Here is a 22,094-nt window from a genome sequence, read left to right on the forward strand (position 1 = left end):
ATTTTTAAAATTTGTCTGATTGTTTCCTCTTAATGATTTTTTAAACTTATCCTTTTGTACTCCCTCTAACTGGAACCTTTTGCTCAGAGTTGGCTCAGGCACTACACTACCCTTTACTGTAATTGTCCCATCTTATTTAAAGGGATGGGAAGGAGACTTCGCCAGCATTAAGGAAAGTTTCTTTAAGATATTATCAGGTAATTCAGCCACATTTGACCATGAATGGGAAGTGGGCAAAATCTTTAGTGGAGTTGGCTCTGTAGGAAGCCTTTTTCCTTCTTTTTGTGCACACATGATTCAGAGTTCGTTTGTTGTTTAAATAGAACCCTGATCATTTTTTTTTCTTACAAAACTGTTAAGTTCTTCTTAAATTGTGTGTGTGTGATCACAATTTATTCTGTTTAAAGCTTTAATTTTGTAGAATTTAGGGTCCCGATTCTTTTCACAGCCTGTTGCATTTAATTATTATTAAATTCCTGGATCTCATTGATGAGGAAATTATCCATGATAGTGTGGGGCAACAAACAAGAAATCTAAGATTATCTGTGCCCCATCTGTAATACCTTCCCATGCTGTTTTAGCTTGATTTTGACCATCTGAAATGCTTCAGTTTGTTTGTTCTTGCTTGTTCCAAGACCCAAGATGATAGTTCAAATCCCATGAGACAGTACCTATTGTCCTTTTTTGTATTGTTTACTCTAAAATTTGAGTGAAACCAGAAATGAGTTCAGTGCCTGTCTTGACTCTCCTGTGCTGGATTCTTCTGCTACATGCTCTTCCCCACAAGTGTAGAATGAAGTAACTGGTATAAATCCTTTTCATTCTCCCTGATAGTGACTGTGCCGCTACTAGAACTGTTAGGATTAGCACAGGTGACAAACAGGATAATCTCTTTGTAATTATCTTTATTCTTTTCCAGAATTAAGGTAGATTTTTCTGGTTTATTAAGTAACATATACTAGTCAATATGTATTCATTGTATATTGAATACAAAGTATTAGAGAGTTTATATAATTCAGTGGTGATGAAAGTTTACTTGTATTTACAGTATGGCTAAATTCTAAACCGAGGTTAATAGGAAGTTTGGTTAGAGATCATCTAAACATTAACTTCCTTTACTGGCCCATGTCCAATGTGTTTGGTAAGTCAGTATTTTGGAAAGTTGTTTAAAATGAGTCATTTAGAATGTGGAACTTGTAATTTATATTAACAGATTCCTTTTCTGTGCTGCTTACTCAAGCCCTTATATGTTGTAAAAGCTTATTGATTGATGAGCTAATTTCTGTGAAAATCAGTCTCAGAATCAGCCTATTTTGGTGTGTGGGACTGGGGGATGGAGGAGAGTCTTGAAGTCAACAGATGAGTTTATACTGGAGCCAGGGGGCATCTAGACCCATCGGAAGTCTTTGATGAGTAGTCTGTGGTTGTAAATGATCACATTAGTAGGTGGTTATAAATAGACACATTTGGAGGGACATTCTAGTTTACATGTAAATTGGACTAGTGGGAAAGGAGACTAGGCTTGAACCCATCAGATTTAGCTAAAGGTTTGGCTTGTAAATACAGAGATGGAAAAAGTTGAGGGATGAGGGAACCAGCTGTATTTGCTTGGGGACATGTCTATGAAGGGCATTTCTGGTCACTCAGATGGTAAAGAATCCACCTGCAATGCAGGAGACCTGGGTTTGATCCCTGTGTTGGGAAGATCCCCTGGAGGAGGGCATGGCAACCCACTCCAGTATTCCTGCCTGGAGAATCCCAATGGACAGAGGAACCTGACAGGCTACAATCCATGAGGTTGCAAAGAGTCAGACACGACTGAGCGACTAAGCACATCACATGTCTATTAACAGAACGATATCAAAAATCTGAAATAGCATGAATAACAACTTGGTGATTAATTTGTTCCCAGTGATCTCTTCAGTAGATGTTTATTTTGTCTTCCTGACCTAATGACCCATTTCTTATCCTATGAAGTTTCAGGTTTGTGTTTCTTTTTAGATTTCACATGAATGAATCCTTTCTAGAACTTCAGTATCTGTTCAGTTTTCTGCTTTTTATTTTTAAATTTGAATCTGCCTCTAAATGACTTTTTTACATGATTTTCATTGCATTTATTACTGGGAAATTTCCTCTAAGGCTGAATGCTGAGGTGAAGAATGATTTGCAGTGTATTTGTGATAAGCCAGTGTTCCCGCTGGGAACTCCTGGGCTCTTTTCCCTTTTTTTTTTTTTTTTTAACTTTTTATTTTGTATGGGGTATAGCCCATTGACGATGTTGTGATAGTTTCAGCTGAACAGGGAAGGGACTCAACTGTACATATACATGTATCCATTCTCCCTCAAACTCCCCTCCCATCCAGGCTTGGCTGCCACATAACATTGATCATAATATGATCAACATGTTAACTTTTGCAGCCAGTAATCAAGTCAGTTGAACTAAGTGATTAGCAGCACTGGTAGGCCTGCCTTAGGAGAATGCTCTTTTTTACTGGGGGTTAAGTGCCTGGAGAATCCCAGGGACGGCCGAGCCTGGTGGGCTGCCGTCTATGGGGTCGCACAGAGTCAGACACGACTGAAACAACTTAGCAGCAGCAGCAGTAAGTGATGTTTCTATTTTCAGAGTTGAACCTAGAGTTGAAATAAGTATGTTACACCCACTTTCTGCCTGAATCCAGAGGAATAAACTATCAATGTAAGTCTGTTGAAACCTCCACCAGTACCAGAGACCTTTTGATTTCAGAGTTTTCTCTTGTATCCATTCTTTTAAAAAAAAAATTATGTTCCCATTATTAGGTGAGGTGCATACTCTCTCCCACTTGATCTACCTCCTTAGCCTTTTAATGATTCCCTCTGCCTCTATTTCCCTAGCCTTGCATGTGCCCTCTTCAGGGCTGTCAGACTGATCTTTTTGTAATACAGCTATGGGGCTTATCATTTCCTTGCTTAAAGGCAGACCTTTGGCTCCCCCACACCTACTGAATTCAATCCAAATTGCTTTACCTGTCATTTCAAGGCCCTGCAGAGTCTGACTTCAGTATACCTTTTTAGATTTATTTCCTGATAGTTTTTTCATTCCCCTTTTATCCTCTCCCAGGAACCATATGACCAACTTTTCCCTAATCTCGCCACCTTTGTTTGTTTCTGCACCCCCTGCCACTTGTAGTGTCCCCACCTCGTCTCTACCCTTTAAAATCCTGTGACTCTTTTAAGGGCTGGTTGGACTTCTTCCTTTGTACCCCTGATTTATTGTTTATTTATTTTTACCATTCATTGAGAACTCAGATTGGTGAATTACAATAACGCCAGGCCATAAATTCTGGGCCTCTTTACCCCAACTCAGTTGCAAACCCGAGTCAAAGACCATGTCTTTCCCCTCTGTGTAGCCTCACTTTTCATACCTGCCCCCACCACCACCCCTCAAAGACATTTAGCTCAGTGTCTTGCACTGGTAGATAGTCAGTGCTCAAAGAAGACCTTTTTGACGGTTTGGCAGGTTAGTATATAAAAACTCTGCCTGGTTTTACTCATCGTATCATATGGCACATATTCACGGGAGGGAAAATAGAGAAGTCTATCAGACAGGAAGATTCTCTGTTTGTTAATAAGTAGTTCTAAATTTTAAAAAAGATTGTACTCCAAAATTGAGTTAACTTAGATGTTTGGCCCTCAGAATTAACTTCCAAAGTATTATAATTACAATACTATAAATTTTGTATCCTTTATAAAGCACTATTATTCTGATTACTTTTATTTCATTCTGCATATGATATTTCATTGTATATATGCTGCAAAAGCATGTTTAACTCATAATGTAGCCAGTGTGGCTAAAATCTACCCATCATGTGGAACAGTCATGCGGGACAAATGCACTCAGCACTGGGGGAGTGTCAGGGAACACATACTTGCCCACCTCCAACCTCCTGCACATTTCTGATGGTGAGATTGGGATTTCTCCTTTCACTCTTGGACCGAGACATGGGATTTCTGTTCAGGTTCTTGGCGGCCCCTGACAGGGTTGGGAATTGTTGGGGAGGTTCAGGGAGCTTTGAGAGACCTGGCCTGCTGCCCTGCTGCTGGCCTTTTGTACCACCACTGCACGCCCTCCGTCCCGCTCCCCTACTCCAACTTTTAGGCCACTTCCGTGTGCCTGTGAGGTAAATGTTGTCATCTCTGGTTAGAGATGGAGAAACCGAGGCTCTGTGAAGTTCAGTAGCTTGCCTGCAGTCCGTACAAGATGAATAAGAGGTAGAATGATGATCCACACCCAGGACTCCCTGACACCCATGCCTGTACTCTTTCCACTAACCCTGTTGCCTTGCAACTGTCTTTAGCCTGCCGGAGAATAGACTACATTCTCAAAGATTTCCTCCGCCTCTCTGTCTCGGAAGCAGTCAGTTTATCCTTTTCAGAGTTACCTAAGGGAGCATAGTGGTCTTGACTGTGGAGTCAGTCAGACTTGCGTTCTAATCCTGATTCTGCCACTTAATACCTAAGAGTGTGGCCGTGGGCAAATAATTTAATCTCCCAGAGCCTCAGTTTCCTCATCTGTAAAATGGGAATAGTATCTACTTTGCATTTGTGCGGAGACTAAATGACACTGTATATGAGCCTGTTGCAATTACCACTACATGGCAGATACCCCTTAAGTGGTGGCAGTAGTTATTGTTGCTGTTGTCTTTGTTAGATAGTAATAATGGTGAAACACAAAGATGATTAAAAAGATACCTTCTTCCCTCTTCTTTGCTTCTCTTTTTTTCTGTTATGCCCTATAGGAAAACACACTAGGGGATAATGATGGATCTTATGGTCCACAAAGGTCTGGAATGTAATGAATTTGTATTTCAGAGAGACTTCATATTTGGAGACTCTAACGGCCCTTGAGGAGGGAGAGGGTACCAGGCAGGGGAAAGGAGTGAGAGAGACTGCTAGCTAGGCTGAGAGGCATGGCAGTGGAGAGGAGAGATGCTCACCATCTCCTTCTGCATGGCTGCTCTTGGGCTCACAACCACATTCTTCCATTGAAGTGGCACTAGGGTGAGTGAGATGCCGCCCAGCAGCGCAGGAAGAGGAAACCCCAGTGAGCGTTTGGCTGATCAGCTGGCATCTGCAAATGGACACCAAAGTCTAGGACTGCATACGTATGTTTCTTGAGCGACAGTCTCAACAAAGTACCCAAAATTGAATATGCATAATAGATAAATTTGTATGTGAGAATGTGTTCCATTTTCAACAGAATTTATTCGAAGGATTTAAAGCTGTTTAAAATATATGTATCTAGTAAGCTAGTGCATTCTAATAATACTGATCTGTTTCTAATTCTGTAAATTAATTCTAATCATTTTCTATCTGTCAATGACTTTCTTTTCCTGCTCCGCTCTCAGGAAGAAGACAGCTTCCTAGAAAAGGTAATGCAATCCATTGGTGATTATGCATTTCCCTGTGCTTGGTTAACATTTAACCATGGTCCTTGGAATTTATCCCTCAGCTTTCCCATATCAGAGACCTCTGATCCATGAGAATCCCCCCAAATTCTGCCAGCTGTGTTTAAGTGTGTCTAAAGTACAGGAAAGATACTTACTACACCTGCCAAGTCATTGAGACCCAGAACATAAAAGCAATAGGACCCAGAGTTCCAGATTACTATTTTTTGAAATGAGAAGTAACTGAAGAGCTGTCTCGATGTGTATGAAAGCTCATAAGATGGAGGATGGTACCGCTTAGCCATTCTCCATTTTCAATGATAGTAAAAGCAGAAGTGAATTTCTGTTCTTTAAGAGTGATTTGGGGAAAATGATAAGAGTAATTACCAAAAGAATACATGGATATGGTCAAGAATAAAGCATAGAATAGAATCCTAGACCTGAATGAGATCATAGGGATCATGTGGTAGTCCCCTACCTTCAGACAGGGTACGATGTCGTCTCCATTCTAATAGACAACCCAGGAAGGTTGAGAACCTCACTGACATCATCCTGTTCCTGATATCAAGGGTGTGTGGCACAGGGGACTAGAACCCAGGTCTTCTGCATACCCACTGCATACCCAAAGCACTACTTCTATGGTGCTTTGCCACCTCTCCATCCTCAAGCTGGAGGGTGCCCAGCTCCACACAGGGTCATCTAATAGAGAAACATGGGCTTGAAAACCATTCTTAAAATACTTTCACACAGTATCTAATATGACCTCCCCATTTGGTGGAGTTTAATGTGTTTTGATGGTAGGCACGGCATACTGTTTTTGTGCTTCATTTAATAGCACGAAGGTTACAGAGTGTGGACTTATCAAGCACTGAATGTGTCCCATTGAAAGAAGACACAGCGTGCCTGGTTTCTCTTTGAAAAATTAGAGTTCAGGATCATTTGTGGACTTTTTTTAAAGTTTGTTTCTTGGGCGTAGTCTTTCTCTAGACTGCAGAGACAACAAGCATGGCATTTCATATTAGCACACGTGAATCTGAAAATTGATAGTGGATGGTGTATGTAACCTGGTGGCATTTTATTAACCTTTTTAAACCACTAAGGATTGAGACGGCTCTGCTTCCCAACCCTTTCCTGTTAATAGCAGGCCGTGTGTCTTTTCATCTTGAACAGTGCCTTGTGTTGCCTTAATGCCTTAATACAGGAAAAGTGCTAATTGGATGTCAGATTTTTTAAAAAGTACATGAATTGGTACTGAATAATTTATTCTGCTGAAGAATCTGTACATGTGTTGCATTTGGTCCAGAAAGTGAGCAGAGTGCATTATGGACAGTGTTTTGGCTCAGGTATCATGTGGATGCCTGGATTTAATACTTGCAAGTGGAAAGAAGTTAATGGATGAGCCATGATTGAAGGTCGGCAGCTCTAGGAGACATGAATATAAAGTGATGGATTCCCAGGGAAAGAAAGGAAACAAAATGAATGTGAAGAAGATAGATTTTAAATGCTAACCAACTGTCATGCTTCCTTCTCTTCCTGATGCCCATCGAAAGGCACAGCGGCTTTAAAAGGTCACCCGTGCATGTTGAAGAACAGAACACTCTTCTTAGCCCTCTGTCTGTTCTAGTGTATGCACTCTCTGAAAGTAGTGAAATACTTCTCTTCTTTCCCTTCAAGTGACACAGCTAAGGGTTGTGGATCAAATTTATAGCACTTCCTAAGTTTGAATATACATAATATGTGACCTTAAGCCAGAGGTGTAGGAGGTGCAAGATGCCAGAAACTGGTCACCATTTTCTGCACTAGATTTTGTATGAAGGATGCCTTCAGATGCCTTTTAACCTATTTCAGAAATCTTTGTGATATATTTTATATTTGACTATATAAACATGAAATAATTGAGTTTATTCCCCATTTTCCAGTTCAGGTTTAGTTACTGATCTAACTTATGTCACTTCTGGGTTTTCCTCTGAGATTCCTTCAGGAGAATCTAAGAGAGAGTAGAAAGTTAGGTGAATGGAGTCAAAGGCCTGAGAACGCTTTGCTGAGCTGTTACTATAAAGAATAACTTCTGGACTCAGAGCCTAGACTTTTCGTGGTATTTCCGGCTCTTGGTATGCTGTATTCAGTTTACTATTTTTGGATCTTAAGACTTTGAGTTTTAGTGCCTTAAGATTAGATCTTCTATCAAGCCTGAAATATTCATGCATGTAGGTCTAATGTGAATTGTCTTTCATTCTTGAGGACCAGAGAACACCATTTAAATCAACAATGCAAGCTCTGATATTTGTGGTAAGACCTAAAAGAAGAATAAATTAAAAGTCAATAGAAACCTCAGTAGCTGCTGCTCTCTCCAAGTGCTCTGTTGACAATTGTAACTTAATGGTCCGTGAGTCTCCAGTAGTGTGTGGACTCTACCGTGACTGTATTGCTGGTTCTCAGTGTCACCCTTGAAAGGATTTACAGCGCACAGTGCATCGACGTGATGAGAGAAACATAATAAACCCAGATGGAATGCTTAACGGTTAAGTGAAGCGTCTTGTTAGAAAAGGAGATCATTTAACTGTGGAAATCCATATTGAGTGCCTTCTGACCAGGAGCGTCCCAGTGAGAAAAAAACAGTCTTTAAGAGCTGAAGATCAGATAATACCCACATAAGCAGAACTGGGGTGGAGGGAAGATGGTTTCACACAGGAATTTTTATTGAGACCCTTTTGACTCTCACTCTTTTTCATCTATTAGGAGAAATCCCTTCTGCAGATGGTTCCCTCGGATGAAGGTGCCAGTGAGAGACCTCTTAAGGTCCCCAAGGAGATCTGGCTCCTGGTAGACCATTTATTCAGATATGCCTGTCACCAGGTGAGTGAAGGCAGGCCTCCGGGCACCTTTGGAAGGCACCCGAGTTTACTGGGAAATGATAGTACCTCGTGTCAGTATAGATGGTGCTTTTAACTTTCCCAAGCCACTTCTGCAGAACAGCACTGTCACATGAGAGCACCTGGGCAAGTGGAGCTATTCCCATGTATATCTGTGAGAGCTGAAGCAGGCAGGCTGGGGATTTACCTAAGACCATGGCATAAGTGTAGTGGCAGAGTAGGGCCCAACTGAGCTCTCCTGTCCCTTGGCCACACACACTTTCCCCTAGACCACTCAACACCTGAGTCCAGAGCACCTGCTTCAGCTGTCACCTTGGCATTGCAGATTTCAAAGTCCAAAGCAAACTTCCATCCCATTTTTAAAATTTGTCTTTACTTTTCAGTCCCATCTAAAATACCTACCATCCCCAACCCATTCTCCCAAGAAAGAAAGTTTTCTTGGGACTACATTGAAGGATAATGTTGTCTTACCTACTGAAAAGTAACAGAACTTGAAAGCAAGGTTTGGAGTGGACATACCCTTGATTCCTGCCCTAGCAGTCTGTGTGTCGATATTGGGATATGATCCCCTGTTTGGACTCCACCTTCTGTACCTGTCAGGAACTTGGAAGTGGGAATGCTTGATGTCCCTGTCGAGTCATGCAGTCCCCTGCCCTGTCAGGTGCAGGCTGAAACCTTTGACAATAATCTCCTAGTTTGAAAGAAAATTTCACATGGATTACAGAGATGATGAAAGGAAAAGGTGCCATTGTCACACCTCTGTTGCTCATCATGAATGATGCCTCTTCCTTCCCCTCGCTTCCTGCTGCTCTCCTGATTGCTGGGTAATCTTCAGAACCTTAGGGTGGTCATTTTGCATTGTTCCATTCATTGTAACCTCTTTGGTAGGAGGATCTGTTCCAAACCCCTGGAATGCAGGAGGAGTTGCAGCAGATCATTGATTGTCTGGACACCAGCATTCCCAAGACAATCCGTATCCTTTTCTACAAAGGCTTAGGAAGCTGGATGTGCACTCACCCAAATTCTTCTTCCCACCTACGTGTGATTTTTGTGTTTTCCATATTTATTTTATTCGTAACTTTCTTTTGACTATACAGTTCTCAATTCTCTTTAGGAACTTTCATGCTTTCTCTGTATGAGATGCTTACTAAAAGGAATCAAAGTGTAGATAACCATGAATTGTCATTGGCATGGGACGTATGACCTACAGCCGTGGTGCTGCTCTGCTTTAGGCCAGTGATCACTCCTGCCACCACACGACAGGTAGGAGGATGGGAAACCTTGGTGATGAGTTTCCAGTGTGAACTGTCATTCTGCAGGCCACGTTCCCTTGACTCTCGAGTCAGGCCAAACCTCCCAAGAGTGTTTGATCAATTCTCTAACAACTCAGCTGCAGCACACCTGGGCCACTAAAATATCAAACGCCATTAGGATCAGGGTATCCTGAGTAAGAGGAAGAAAACTGCCCCTGAGGGAGCTTGAGGGAGGGAGCACATTGCACCTAAGTGTGACCTTTTTCCTAGAGCCTCTTTCCCTTGACAGAACGCCATCCAGCGGGCAGTAACCACTCAGTGGCTGAGGCACTACTCATTTTCCTAGAAGCCCTGCCAGAACCTGTCATCTGTTATGAGCTCTATCAGCGATGCCTCGATTCTGCTCAGGATTCCCGGATCTGCCGACAGGTGAGTCTTGTTGCTCTGAGAATATGTTTGAGGCTAGTTCCCCCACAGAGAAATCACACATTTTTACAAAGCCAGCTGGACAACCAGCTGTGTGCTAGGACAGGTCTCAATCTCTTCAGAGCAGGACACCAGCGTTGAGAGTTGGGACCCTTCAACTGTAGGCTGTGTTATTTCCTATTATATTTGCCACCCTTTTCCAGTTAGCTGTTGAGTAGGGTGCACACCTCTTCTCCGGGGTAAGACTGGTAAAACTGATCAGATGTGGCATTCTGGCCAACATGACCAGGAAGGGTGGGTGACACTTGTGAGCCTTTCTTTTTGTCTTCTCGGTGTTTGTTTTTAATCTTGAAATGCTTTTGAGGCACAATAATTGAGAATACCTCTGAATCAGACTAATGAGTATCGGGAGGCGCTCCCACCCGTGCCAAATGGCATTGCACACAAAGCCATTCAGCTTGGCAGATGCCACTGCCACCTGCCTGGGGAGGTTGGGAGAGACCAGGCTGACACCCGTCTGCTCCTGAGGCAGGGCATGAGTATGACTATGTGTTAACGTGGCCTGCTCATTGAGTGGACAGGGGCCAAACAGGATGACTATTCTGCCATGTGAGTTACTATTCAACAGGTAGTATTGGTCATGAGTCAGTCAGGGAGGGGTCCTGTAAGGGTTGAATTATAAACTACTTTCATGGCAGCTGCGAGCTCTTTTTACTCCCTTCCTCCATGTTATCCTCACTGCCCACCCCATTTTTTAGGTGATTTCCCAGCTTCCAGGATGCCATAGAAATGTTTTTCGTTATTTGATGGCATTCCTTCGAGAACTCTTAAAATTCTCCGAGTACAACAATGTCAACGCCAACATGATCGGTAAGAACACTTCCTAGGAATGGCCACGCGGGCTCATTGGTCAGGACGGTCCGTGGATGGTGGACACATGTATTCTCTTCTTCATGTCCAGGCGTGTAACAGTCACTTCCTCCCACTGCCCTCATCCCCTGGCCCCATCCCTGAGGTTTTGCTTAGGTCTGACTGAGGGTTTTCCCCTTTTCTTTCTCTCTCCCTCTAGCTACTCTCTTCACTAGTCTCCTCCTAAGGCCTCCACCCAACCTTATGGCAAGACAGACTCCAAGTGATCGCCAGCGTGCTACCCAGTTCCTTCTGACTTTTTTGCTTGGGAGTGATGAAGACTAATGATAAGCCTTTTCCTCTTACTACTCTCCGAGGTTCTAGAGGCAGAAGATCTTGGGCCTCGAGTATTTCAGAATGATTTCAAAAGTCATGCCACAGGAAGGGTCTGTTGCAGAATTTGGAGGCTGTTGGCATGAAAAAGTTCTGCTTCTAGTGTGAAAGGAAAAGAGTCTCCTAACCCCTCCCATATCCTGCGCAGCAAGATACTTTTAGACTTATATTGCCAAGCCAAAGTTAACCATATTTTGGTGTTTTTGTGTTCTCTCTTCATAAGGCAAAGAGGCCTGTATTTACACTCCTTTACCTGGGGATGTGTGTGTTGCCCTCCAGCGCAGCCATCATGATTGTCCTTAGCACCTGAGGCCTAGATTCTGGGTGTTCCCATTCTAGGCCCACAAGCACTACTTGCCGTAGCTCAGACTTGTCTGTAGTCCTCAGTCTAAAGCACTTTGGCCCTGCTGCCTCCCCGGTCACCCTCTGTGCTCTATTCCACTAACACTACCGTGTCGAAGGAAGTCAGTGAGGCTAGTGACTCCTTGGGCGTCTCCAACAGTGAGTTAACCGTCTCCATGTGGTTTTTACATGCATTTGTGCATGCCTACCACGATGGCATTGGTGCCCTTCCCTAACATTGGCCTTTTATGGGTCTGTGATGAGTGGAAGCATATTCTCTTGTCTCAGACCACACTTAGTAGCAGAACAGTAGGCTCTATTAGAGATGACATCTCATTGATGTGAGAGAATGACAGTGGAAGCACTCTTGAGTGTTTCGGGAGTGAGAATATTCATGTTCGACAGGTCCTGCTTCTTACTGTCCCCTTTGGTTCTTATGCAAATGGTATATGAGAACCAACCCTGGGTGTCTGTGGAGCCCATACCCCACTTAGAAATCCACCTCCAGAGCAACGCTTGTACCACAGTCAAAAAGGGAGGCTGCACCCCAAGTGGGCCTCTCTACAGAAACTGTTTCTTCCCCCAGCAGGGGAATTGAGGATAACCCCGAGAATCCCCTCTCTGCTCTCCTGACATAACGTCACCCCCTCCCGCATCAGGACTGACTGGGGCTCTGCAGCCAGCTGCCCTCAGCTCCCAGTCACCTGTCCAGTGCTGCATAACAGAGACTGTGCAGTGGGACAAAGCAAGCACCTTCTCTCCCTCCCAAGACAACCCTCTGAGCTTGTCATTTACTCAAGCTCCTGTGGGGCAGCCCTTTTTTAAAAAATTAATCCATGTTGGTTGGCAAACCAGCCGCTGACTGCAAAACTGCCTGATGTAATCGACTTCCTCCTGGTTTTCCTTCATTAAAACCACCCTGAGTTGACTCATTGTCACATGTTGACGTGGAAACCCCAGAGCCGCGTGTACAGGCTGTGTGCAAGGTCTTAGGCATTGACTCCTGAGTCCTCTGGAGCATTGAAGCAGAGAGCCAGGAAGCACTGCCACTGAGCGGTTCTTCAAGTCCCCGTCTCCCATGCATTGCGTTCTTTGGGGGAAGAAAGGGCGTGTATCCTGTGATATGCTGCCTAAAGCCTTTGCTGATTGGGAATTATGGAAGTAGGAGTCAAGTTATTGGTACCAAATAGCTGCAGACCTGATAAGTCAGGGGCTGGGTGTTGAACTTAGTTACTGGCCGACTGAGCACAACCCTTTTGTCATGGCCACTAGGTCAGAAAGGGATCTGAGGAGAGGCAGGTGATAGACGCTGGGGCGGGGTGGTCACACAAAGACACGGAAGTGCGTGTCCTAGACACATTCCCAGTCGGCTGCCACCTGGGGCCTTCCCGTGGTCAGGGCTGTGGTTGGCGGGGCCGTGGGCAGCACCCGGCTCGCTCTCCGAAAGGCAGGTGCACTCGCTTGCTTCACTGCCTCCACCTTCTGTCCAGCTCTGGTCGTGGGATGTACACAGGGTCAAGGGTTTTAGACAATCTCTCGGGATGGGAGATCAGAAACAGAGCAGACAGAAGAAATCTGTTTCGCTGCCTATTCCAGCACCCCACTCTCTAACCCCTAGGTACCTCTAATGTACTATTTCCTAGCACCTCTGAAGTAAGGAGTTTAGATCCAGCTGGTAAGGAAGGACTCTGCAGCTGTCGTTTTAGGGAAGAAATGGTTTAACCCCTCGTGATGATGTTGCATTAGTCTCCCTTTCACTGTTTCCTAATTTTTATCCTGTAATGAATGGTTTGTTATATCTCCCAAAAATGTCTTGGTCACTAAGCAAAGCTGCTAGTGGGATTCTGTATTTCGTGTCATCTTTTATATTATAATTTATTGCAAATTTTTTCTGAATAAATATATGTTGTGTGAAAAACCAAAGTGTGATCTTAGGAAGAACTGAGGGGGAGGCTTATGTCACCAGGTCCCACAAAACTGCTGCCATCCCCCCCAGCTATGCCTGCAGTGGCATTTCCTATCTTGAAAGGAAATAGCGTCAAAATTCTCAATGTACTTGCCCGTGGATAGGAGAAGAAACCACGTATTATCAAAAATAAACAAAGCAGTCACAGTGCTTTCAGAAGTCAGCCAAGGATCCTTATTTTGACCCTGGGGATTCAGGCAACAAAATAACACTGTTAGAAGATGTTGATTCTTGATAGCCCTAAATGTCACACTGAATCAGATCCATGATTGCGCCAGCCCCAGGAATCTGACAGGCTCTCTCGTATGCATTTCGTTCATTTGCAGCTTTTAAAAAAATCAGTTTTGAACTTGTAGTACCCCTTGGAGTGACAAAGCCCATAAAGTTAGTTGTGCTTTTTTGAACTCAAATCTGAGCTCCATAACTTGGAAGAGAAACCCCCTCATTTGAACATAGTGCCTTTATTCCCCTGCCTCCGATCTCTGGTATGGATTTGGGCATTCTGATTCCTTTCCCTTCAGGACTGAAGAGGCCTCAGCTGGAGGCTTCTTTTCAACCAGGGCCCTCTTCCAGTCTGCTCTGTGAACTTGACCCAAAAGCGTGTGCTGATTCAGTGTTGTCATGAACGGTTTTTGTAGCCCCACCCAAACCCTTGGCAGAAGAAGGTGTTTCCTTTTGCAACTGATTCCCCACAGTGGATGGAGCAGCAGGCAGTGCAACACGGCAGCCTCAGTGACTACCCTTCTGGAGGTTAGAAACTGCCTGCCAGCTGCTGTTTCAGGAGACCCATGGCAGCCTTCCTGAGTGCAGGGCAGGTGGAAGCCCTGTCTCTTTGTGTAGCCTAACAACCTAAAGGAGAAGGCAATGGCACCCCACTCCAGTACTCTTGCCTGGAAAACCCCATGGACGGAGGAGCCTGGTAGGCTGCAGTCCGTGGGATCGCTAAGAGTCGGACACAACTGAGCAACTTCACTTTCACTTTTCACTTTCATGCATTGGAGAAGGAAATTGCGACCCACTCCAGTGTTCTTGCCTGGAGAATCCCAGGGACGGGGGAGCCTGGAGGTGGGTCTATGGGGTTGCACAGAGTCGGACACGACTGAAGCAACTTAGCAGCAGCAGCAACCTAAAGCTACATGTTGCCCCAGCAAGATTGCTGCTAAGTGTCAGAGAACCTTGGTGGTGGTCTAATCCAATCCTATTTTTTCTGATGGTCAAAGTCAGGCTCAGAAGGGACAGTGAGTGACTTAACATCACTTAGGTTAGTGACAGGGCATGTATACTGGGGAAATAAAGAGCTCCAGCTTTGGAGTTAGACCTAGTTCTTTTTCTAAAAATTTTTTTACAAAATTTTTCGAACATATAGAAAAGCTGAAAGAAGAGAACATGAACACCCTAAACCCCTAACCTGTGCTCACCAACTGTTAACATTCTGCCCTAACTGCTTTGTCTCAGAGGGGCCTGGTTTCAATCTGGGTTTGGCCACCACCTCCTTGTGCGTGGTCCTAGACTAACTGACCTCTAGTTTCCTGGCCTATCAAATAGAATGGGCAGAGTACCAGTCTTGTATGACTTAACTGCATCACTTTCATCACTTCCCTCTTGAAAACCCTTCAGTTCCTTCCAAGTGCGTTTAAGGAAAAAGGCCAAACTTCCCTATGGCCGCCAGGCCTTGCATTATTAAGTGAGACAGAAACAAAGTGGCACACATGGCGCCTGGCACATAGGGGCGCTGTGGGTGTTCCCCATCCTCGTGCCCCGCTCTGCACCAGACAGTGTGATGCTGGCTCTGCCGCCCCACCCAGGGCTTCTCACTCTCACTCTCATGATGTCAACAACCTCGGCTCGGCAAAATCTGACACCTGCTCAGCCTGCTGTGCTGCCCTCCTCCCCCCACCACAGACACACCATCCATCCCCTTCCACAGTTCCATATTTCACTTTCACCACACATCTTTTTGGGAGTGGGACTGAAGTGTCAATGAAAGGATGAATAATGAGGTGCCATCACAACCATGTCACACCTGATCACAGTGAGCCTTGAACCTTGGAACCACACCCATGGCTCTGCCCATGCCCACCACCGGCTTCCTTTTGCTCCTTCCTGTGCTGCCCACCCTCAGTGCCTGGTTCCTAGCCCCACTTCCTCTGCCTGTGCCTGGGATAAAGTGGCCCCCCGCCCAGTTACCACCTTTGCTGCTCACCTAAGTTGATTCTTTCCCAACCGATGCTGCCTTCTTCCTCACCTCGGTCCTGGTTCCCTGGGAAGAGATGAGGTCACACTTTGAAGCCATGGCTCTGTGCTGGTCAATAACCCCATCTTGGCTACTTACTAGAGTCATCTAGACCATGGTTCTCAAAGTGTGGGCCCCAAACCACCATGCTGAGCAGTGTGAAGTGAATTCAATAAATATAATCCCTGCCATCTACAATCAGACCCCCAACCACCAACACCTGAAAACCGGTCTAAATCAGCGGTTCTCAACACTGCATAACCTGGGGTACTTTAAAAAATACCAATGCCTGGGCTCCACCTTGGGACTGTTTGCATGCCAACCAGTCACCATCCCCCATCCCTGCCACTATACTGTGACACTGTCCTTTCACTCCTCCCAATGAGCTAAGCTCTTTCCCACCCCAGGGCCTTTGCAGATGCTGTTTTCTCTGCCCAGAAACCCCCTCCCTCATGCACTTCAGAAAGCCTCAGCCTACATCTTTGCCATGCTTAACCCTGAGTCACCACCTGCCCCACCCTGTGGTCCCCTTCACTCTGCTACCATTCCTAGGTTCCTGGCACAGCATACTGGCTGGCTGGCTGCCCCTGGGCCTGCCATGTGCCACTTATTCCACAATCTTCTTCATCTTCTCCTGATCCTTCATATACCCATGCCTTGGGGACCAGGGAGGCAGGGAATTGCAGAGGTTCTTCACACAGGCTCCAACAGCCAGACTGCCATGTCCTAAATGTCTGACCTTGGGGAAAAGTGAATTGACCTCTCTGGACCTCACTTTCCACATCTTAAAATAGAAGTAATGATAGTGCCTTTCCTCATAAGATTGTCATAAGAGGAAATCAACTAGTCTGAGGGGCTTGGAACAGTGCCTGGTGCCTAAGTGCTAAATAAATGGCAACTAGTACAATTGTTCCAAACCCTCCACTAGCCTCAGAGCCCAGACCCCTCTTTTGCTGCCCTTCAGCTTTCAGCAGGTGACTGCACCCTTCCCTTTGTGGAAATGTCAAAGCGGTCAGCCAAAGCAGCACACTTGAAGCCCTGCACTGCATATCAAAATGTCTCCAGGGGCCCCGCATCCGTCCCCCTTCCCTCCTGTCCTGGAAGTAAGTGATCTCCCCTGCCCAGGTCACTCTTCCTCCCCACCTCCTCCACCCTCACTGGCCTTGTTCCTGTCACCATCGCCCCTCCTTTCTCATCTTCTACACCAGCCATTCATTCAAGTGTTTGCTGAGTCTCTCCCTCACACCAGGTGCTGTTCAAGGTGCTGAGGATATAGAAGTAAACACGGTCAAGTGGCTGCTCTTAACAGTGCTTTCTCCAGGAGGGTGAGGCAGAGCCGGGTAGATGGACATAGAAATAAACTGTGCACAAGGTAACTGGAGACCACGATGAGAGCTCTTGAGAAAATAAAGCAGGATGATGTGCCAGAGGGCACGGCAAGGGGACTTGCTCAGGGACATTTGCTTTGAAGTCATGATGTCTGAGCTGAGATCTTAATCTCAGGAAGCCAAAAGATCCTGTATCTCGATCTGAATGAGGATTACAGAGCATACATATCCCCTTGTCCCAGAAAAAAGCTAGCTGCACAAGATCTGGCAAAGAATCTTCCAAGCAAGGAAGGAGCAAATGCAAAGGTCGTAAGGCAGCAGAGAGCTTGCTGAGTTCAGGGGGCAGGCAGGCAGAACACAGCTGAGGGGTTGGACAAGAGGCAGGCAGGGACCTGACCGAGTGCGGAGGAGCCCAGGAAGGAGGCTGTCTTACTCGCCGCGCAGCGGGAAGCTATGACAGCGTTACTCAAGAGTCATGTGACTTATGCTCCCTCTCCAAACCTTAATAATAGTAATAACTCGTAACTATAGCTATTCTTCGCCCCAAGTGCTGTATGAATACATTTAACCTCACCTTAGCCTTGACAACCACCTTATAGGGCGCCACTTTATCCCAATTTCTCAGGTGTAAAAAAAACCTGAGGCTCAGAAAGTGAAAAGTGAAAGTGAAGTCGCTCAGTTGTGTCCAACTCTGCGACACCATGGACTGTAGCCTACCAGGCTCTTCCGTCCATGGGATTTTCCAGGCAAGAGTACTGGAGTGGGGTGCCATTTCCTTCTGCAGGAGATCTTCCCGACCCAGGGATTGAACCTGGGTCTCCTGCATTGTAGCCAGACGCTTTACCATCTGAGCCACCAGAGGCTCAGAAAGACTACCTAATTTGGTATTTGGATAGTGGCAGACCAAAATATGACCCCAGACCAAAATTTGTGGTCTGAAACAGAGACACTGTCACCCCAGCTGGAGTAGGGGTGAAGGCAGGGATGTTCCTTAAAATCTCTCTCTTTTCTAGCTGCTTGTTGTCGTTCAGTCTGACTCGGCACACCAGGCTTCCCTGTCTGTCACTGTCTCCTGGGGTTTGCTCAAACTCATGTCCATTGAGTCAGTGATGCCATCCAACCATCTCATCCTCTGCTACCCCTTTTCTCCTTTTGCCTTCAGTCTTTCCCAGCACATCCCAAGATTTCAAGTCAGCTGCATAACCTGCCAGTAGCTCAGATTCAGCCTGACATTGACCCTGACCAGCTTCCCCTGGCATCCTGCTCTCTCCCACCTCTCAGACTTGACTCCATGCCTTGGCACCTGCCCCACTTCTAATCAGTCACCAATGGCAATCCAACAAGTATTAAGTTTCTGGTAAGTGTAGGCCACTATGCAAGGTTCAGAAGGAAACCTAAATGAGTAAGACTGATTATCATAAGGTAAGATATACTTAATACTTTTTTAAAAGAAGGAGAGAGGGAGAAAGGAAAGAGGGAAGGAGGAGAGGAGAGCAGAGAGGAAGGGAGAAAAGGTGGGATGGGACATCCACAGAACGGAAGCTAAGACAAGTCATTCATAGTCTCCATCCGGCCCCTCGTCTCTCCCCGCCTCCTGTGCCACACCACCAAACTCAAACCTCATTACCTAATCCCTTTCTAACTAATTTCTCAGCTGTCCATACCTCTCCCTTTCAGCCTACTCTACACACATCACTGCACAGCTTGATGTCATTCCCCTAAACCCCTCTGGGCCCCTCACCGCTGCTTACCACAGAAGTGCCAATTCTTCAGCCTGGCATTAAAGCTCTGGGTCTCTTCGGCCCATCTCACCCACAGAATCTCCCTCTATTGATCTTCTCATGCCTGTGTCAGCCACCTAGAACCCTCCAGCCCCTGCGCCTCCACCTGCCCAAACCCCACCACAGCCACTGTCACCTTCTCCTGGAAGCCTTTCCCCATGACTCCTGCCTCCCTTGAACTCTTAGAACCTTCCCTTTGTACTTCTATTTCTAACATACCACACAACAAAGGGTGGTTGCCACCGTAGTGAGAGTGGGGGTTTCCCAGAAACCCAAGCTAGGCATATTTCAGGTTTCCCCATGATGCCTCACAGAGACTGAGAGCTCAACAACATTTGGTTAACAAATATTGTCCCTCAAAGCACTTAAAGACACAAGTGTGCATACAATAGGTGTTCCTGGAATGTGTAAACATTTAGTTATTTATACTGAGCTCTTTTAAAGTTGGAGACACTGGTTTGTGTGTGTGTAGTTAGTAAAGTATAATAATGTAATACAAGAAGATGATAGCTTTCAGCAATATCCAGTACTATTTTCTATTGTTTTGTAGACAAGAGAATTAGCCTTGCTGAATTTGCTTCCGAAGAGTTCTCAAAGTGCCTCAAAATTTTAAAAATAGAACTACCATAGGAGGGATATCCCTGGCAGTCATATGATCCAGCAATCCCACTTCTGGGAACAGATCCAAAAGAATTGAAAACAGAATTTAAACACGTATTTGCACACCCATTCTTCACAACAGCCAGAACACAGAAGCAACCCAAGTGTGCAATGACAGATGAACAGAGAAGCAAAATGTGATATATGCATGCAATGGAATATTATTCAGCCTTTAAAAGGAAGGAAATTCTGACACGTGGTACAATATAAATGACCCTCGAGGACATTGTGCCAAGTGAAGTAAGCCAGCCACAAAAAGACAAGCGCTACATAATCACACTTACCTGAGATGACTAGTCAGCTTTATAGACATGGAAAGTAGAAAGATAGTGGCCAGGGGCTGAGGGGAGGGAGAAATGGGAAGTTCTTATTTAATGAAGACAGAGTTTCAGTCTTGCAAGGTGAAAAATTTTGGGAATCTGTTGCACACTACTGAACCATAATAACTCAAAAGGGGAAAAAAATTAACCAACAGTGGTAAATCTTATGTTAGTTGTTTTTTGTTTAAACCACTATTTAAATTTTTTATTTTAAAAGTAGTGATTCTCAAAAGGCAATTTTGACCACACCACCCTGGTGTTTAAAACTATTTAGTAGTTCTCTGGAATTTTTCCTGGGATCTGTCAATACAAGGCCCAGCGGGTCTGAGCGGCTTGCCTGCAGCCTCCACCCACATTCAGCCACCCGGCTTCAGCCACACGGAACTTCTGTCTTTGACTGCTCTCTGCCTCCTTCACCCCAAAGCCAGCTCCCCCCGCCCACTCCCCCACCACCACCATGCGCTGCACTCTCCTCACACCCTTTCCTCTCTCCCAGAGAACTCCCAGTTTGTAATTCTACATTCATTATTTAATCATGGTTACTCCCTCCCACCAAGTCAGGAAATCTGGGGAGGCAGACACCACGTTCTTTTTTGTTTTTTTTTTTTTAATTTTCTTGCTAAGGTGTCTCCAGCACGTAGCCTACTGTTTGGCACCTAGTAGCCTATGTCTAGCATAGGCACAGGCGAGGGAAAATCCACACATCTACTGTTTGTCAAAGGGTAAAGGAGCCTCACCTTGCTAGAAGCAATATGGCTATGTGTATCAAAGAGCCTGGAAGCATCTGTACTATTGATGGTAATTCCTCTTTTAAGAAATGATCCTGGTGGTTCAGTGGTTAAGAATTCACTTTCCAATGCAGGAAAGATCCCACATGCCAAGGTGCAACTAAGCCTGTGTGCGACAACTACTAAGCCCACATGCTCTGAAGCCTGCAAGACACAACTAGAGAGTCTGGGCACTGCAATGAAGATCCCCCTGTGCCTCAACTAAGACCCAATGAAGCCAAATAAATTAAAAAAATTTAATTCATAGATTAATTAAATATTTTAAAAAAGAAATGATCCTAGAGGAACACACAGATATAGATTCATGGAAGTTCATTCCAGTGTTATCTGTCAGGGCAAAACCTGGAAGCAAGTTACATAAACTTCCAAACTGGAAGGTAGATCTACACATTGCAGATTTTTATGGATAAAATACTATGCAGCCTTTATAAATAATATTTCAGAAGAATGGTGACATGGAAACATGCTAAGATGTGCCATTGAGTGGAAAATAAAATATAAACAGGTGTGTACCGAATGTCCTAAATTAAAAAAAAAAACAGATACAAAGAGAGTACATAAAGATAAGATATATAATGTACAGCGTGATGACCATAGTGAACCATACTGTATTATATATTTAAAAGTAGCTAAGAGACTAGGTCTTAAAAGTTGTCATCACAGGAAAAAAAAATGGAACTCTGCAGCAGTGGATTTTTTTTTTTTTTTGGCCACTCGGCAGGTACGATCTTAGTTAGACATGGAGTCTTAACCACTGGACCACCAGGGAAGTCCCGTGTGCAGCAATGGATGCTAAGTAGGCTTATTGTGATCATTTCATGATATATATATAAACCCTGAGTCCTTATGTTGTACACCTGAAACCAATATCAGTTCAGTTCCATTCAGTCGCTCAGTCATGTCCGACTCTTTGCGACCCCATGAATCACAGCACTCCAGGCCTCCCTGTCCATCACCAACTCCCGGAGTTCACTCAAACTCATGTCCATCAAGTCGGTGATGCCATCCAGCCATCTCATCCTCTGTTGTCCCCTTCTCCTCCTGCCCCCAATCCCTCCCAGCATCAAGGTCTTTTCCAATGAGTCAACCCTTCGCATGAGGTGGCCAAAGTATCGGAGTTTCAGCTTCAGCATCAGTCCTTCCAATGAACACCCAGGACTAATCTCCTTTAGAATGGACTGGTTGGATGTCTTTGCAGTCCAAGGGACTCTCAAGAGACTTCTCCAGCACCACAGTTCAAAAGCATCAATTCTTCGGTGATCAGCTTTCTTCACAGTCCAACTCTCCCATCCGTACATGACTGCTGAACAACCACAGCCTTGACTAGACGGACCTTGTTTGGCAAAGTAATGTCTCTGCTTTTTAATATTGCTGTCTAGGTTGGTCATAACTTTCCTTCCAAGGAGTAAGCGTCTTTTAATTTCCTGGCTGCAATCAGCATCTGCAGTGATTTTGGAGC

The 22,094-nt window shown here is 45.0% G+C and overlaps 1 protein-coding gene across 4 annotated transcripts in view; it reads left to right on the forward strand.

Moving 5' to 3' along the window:
• OCRL (OCRL inositol polyphosphate-5-phosphatase) overlaps positions 1–14,808 on the forward strand; it is a 53,679-nt gene extending 38,871 nt beyond the window's left edge. For 2 of the 4 annotated variants that reach the window (XM_055438243.2, XM_055438244.2), the window contains exons 19-24: positions 5,385–5,408; positions 8,163–8,279; positions 9,185–9,269; positions 9,851–9,978; positions 10,734–10,845; positions 11,045–14,808. In XM_055438243.2, the coding sequence (XP_055294218.1) occupies positions 5,385–5,408; positions 8,163–8,279; positions 9,185–9,269; positions 9,851–9,978; positions 10,734–10,845; positions 11,045–11,169 (591 nt within the window). In that variant the 3' untranslated portion in view covers positions 11,170–14,808. Of the gene's footprint in view, positions 1–5,384; positions 5,409–8,162; positions 8,280–9,184; positions 9,270–9,410; positions 9,560–9,838; positions 9,979–10,733; positions 10,846–11,044 lie in introns of those variants that run through there. The other 2 variants (XM_055438245.2, XR_008687469.2) reach the window with 2 other exon arrangements.
• The last annotated feature ends 7,286 nt before the right edge of the window (positions 14,809–22,094 follow it).

Source organism: Moschus berezovskii, chromosome X (genome assembly GCF_049115385.1).
Source record: "Moschus berezovskii isolate FMDL1 chromosome X, NW_MosBer_1.0, whole genome shotgun sequence".
NCBI lineage: Eukaryota > Metazoa > Chordata > Mammalia > Artiodactyla > Moschidae > Moschus > Moschus berezovskii.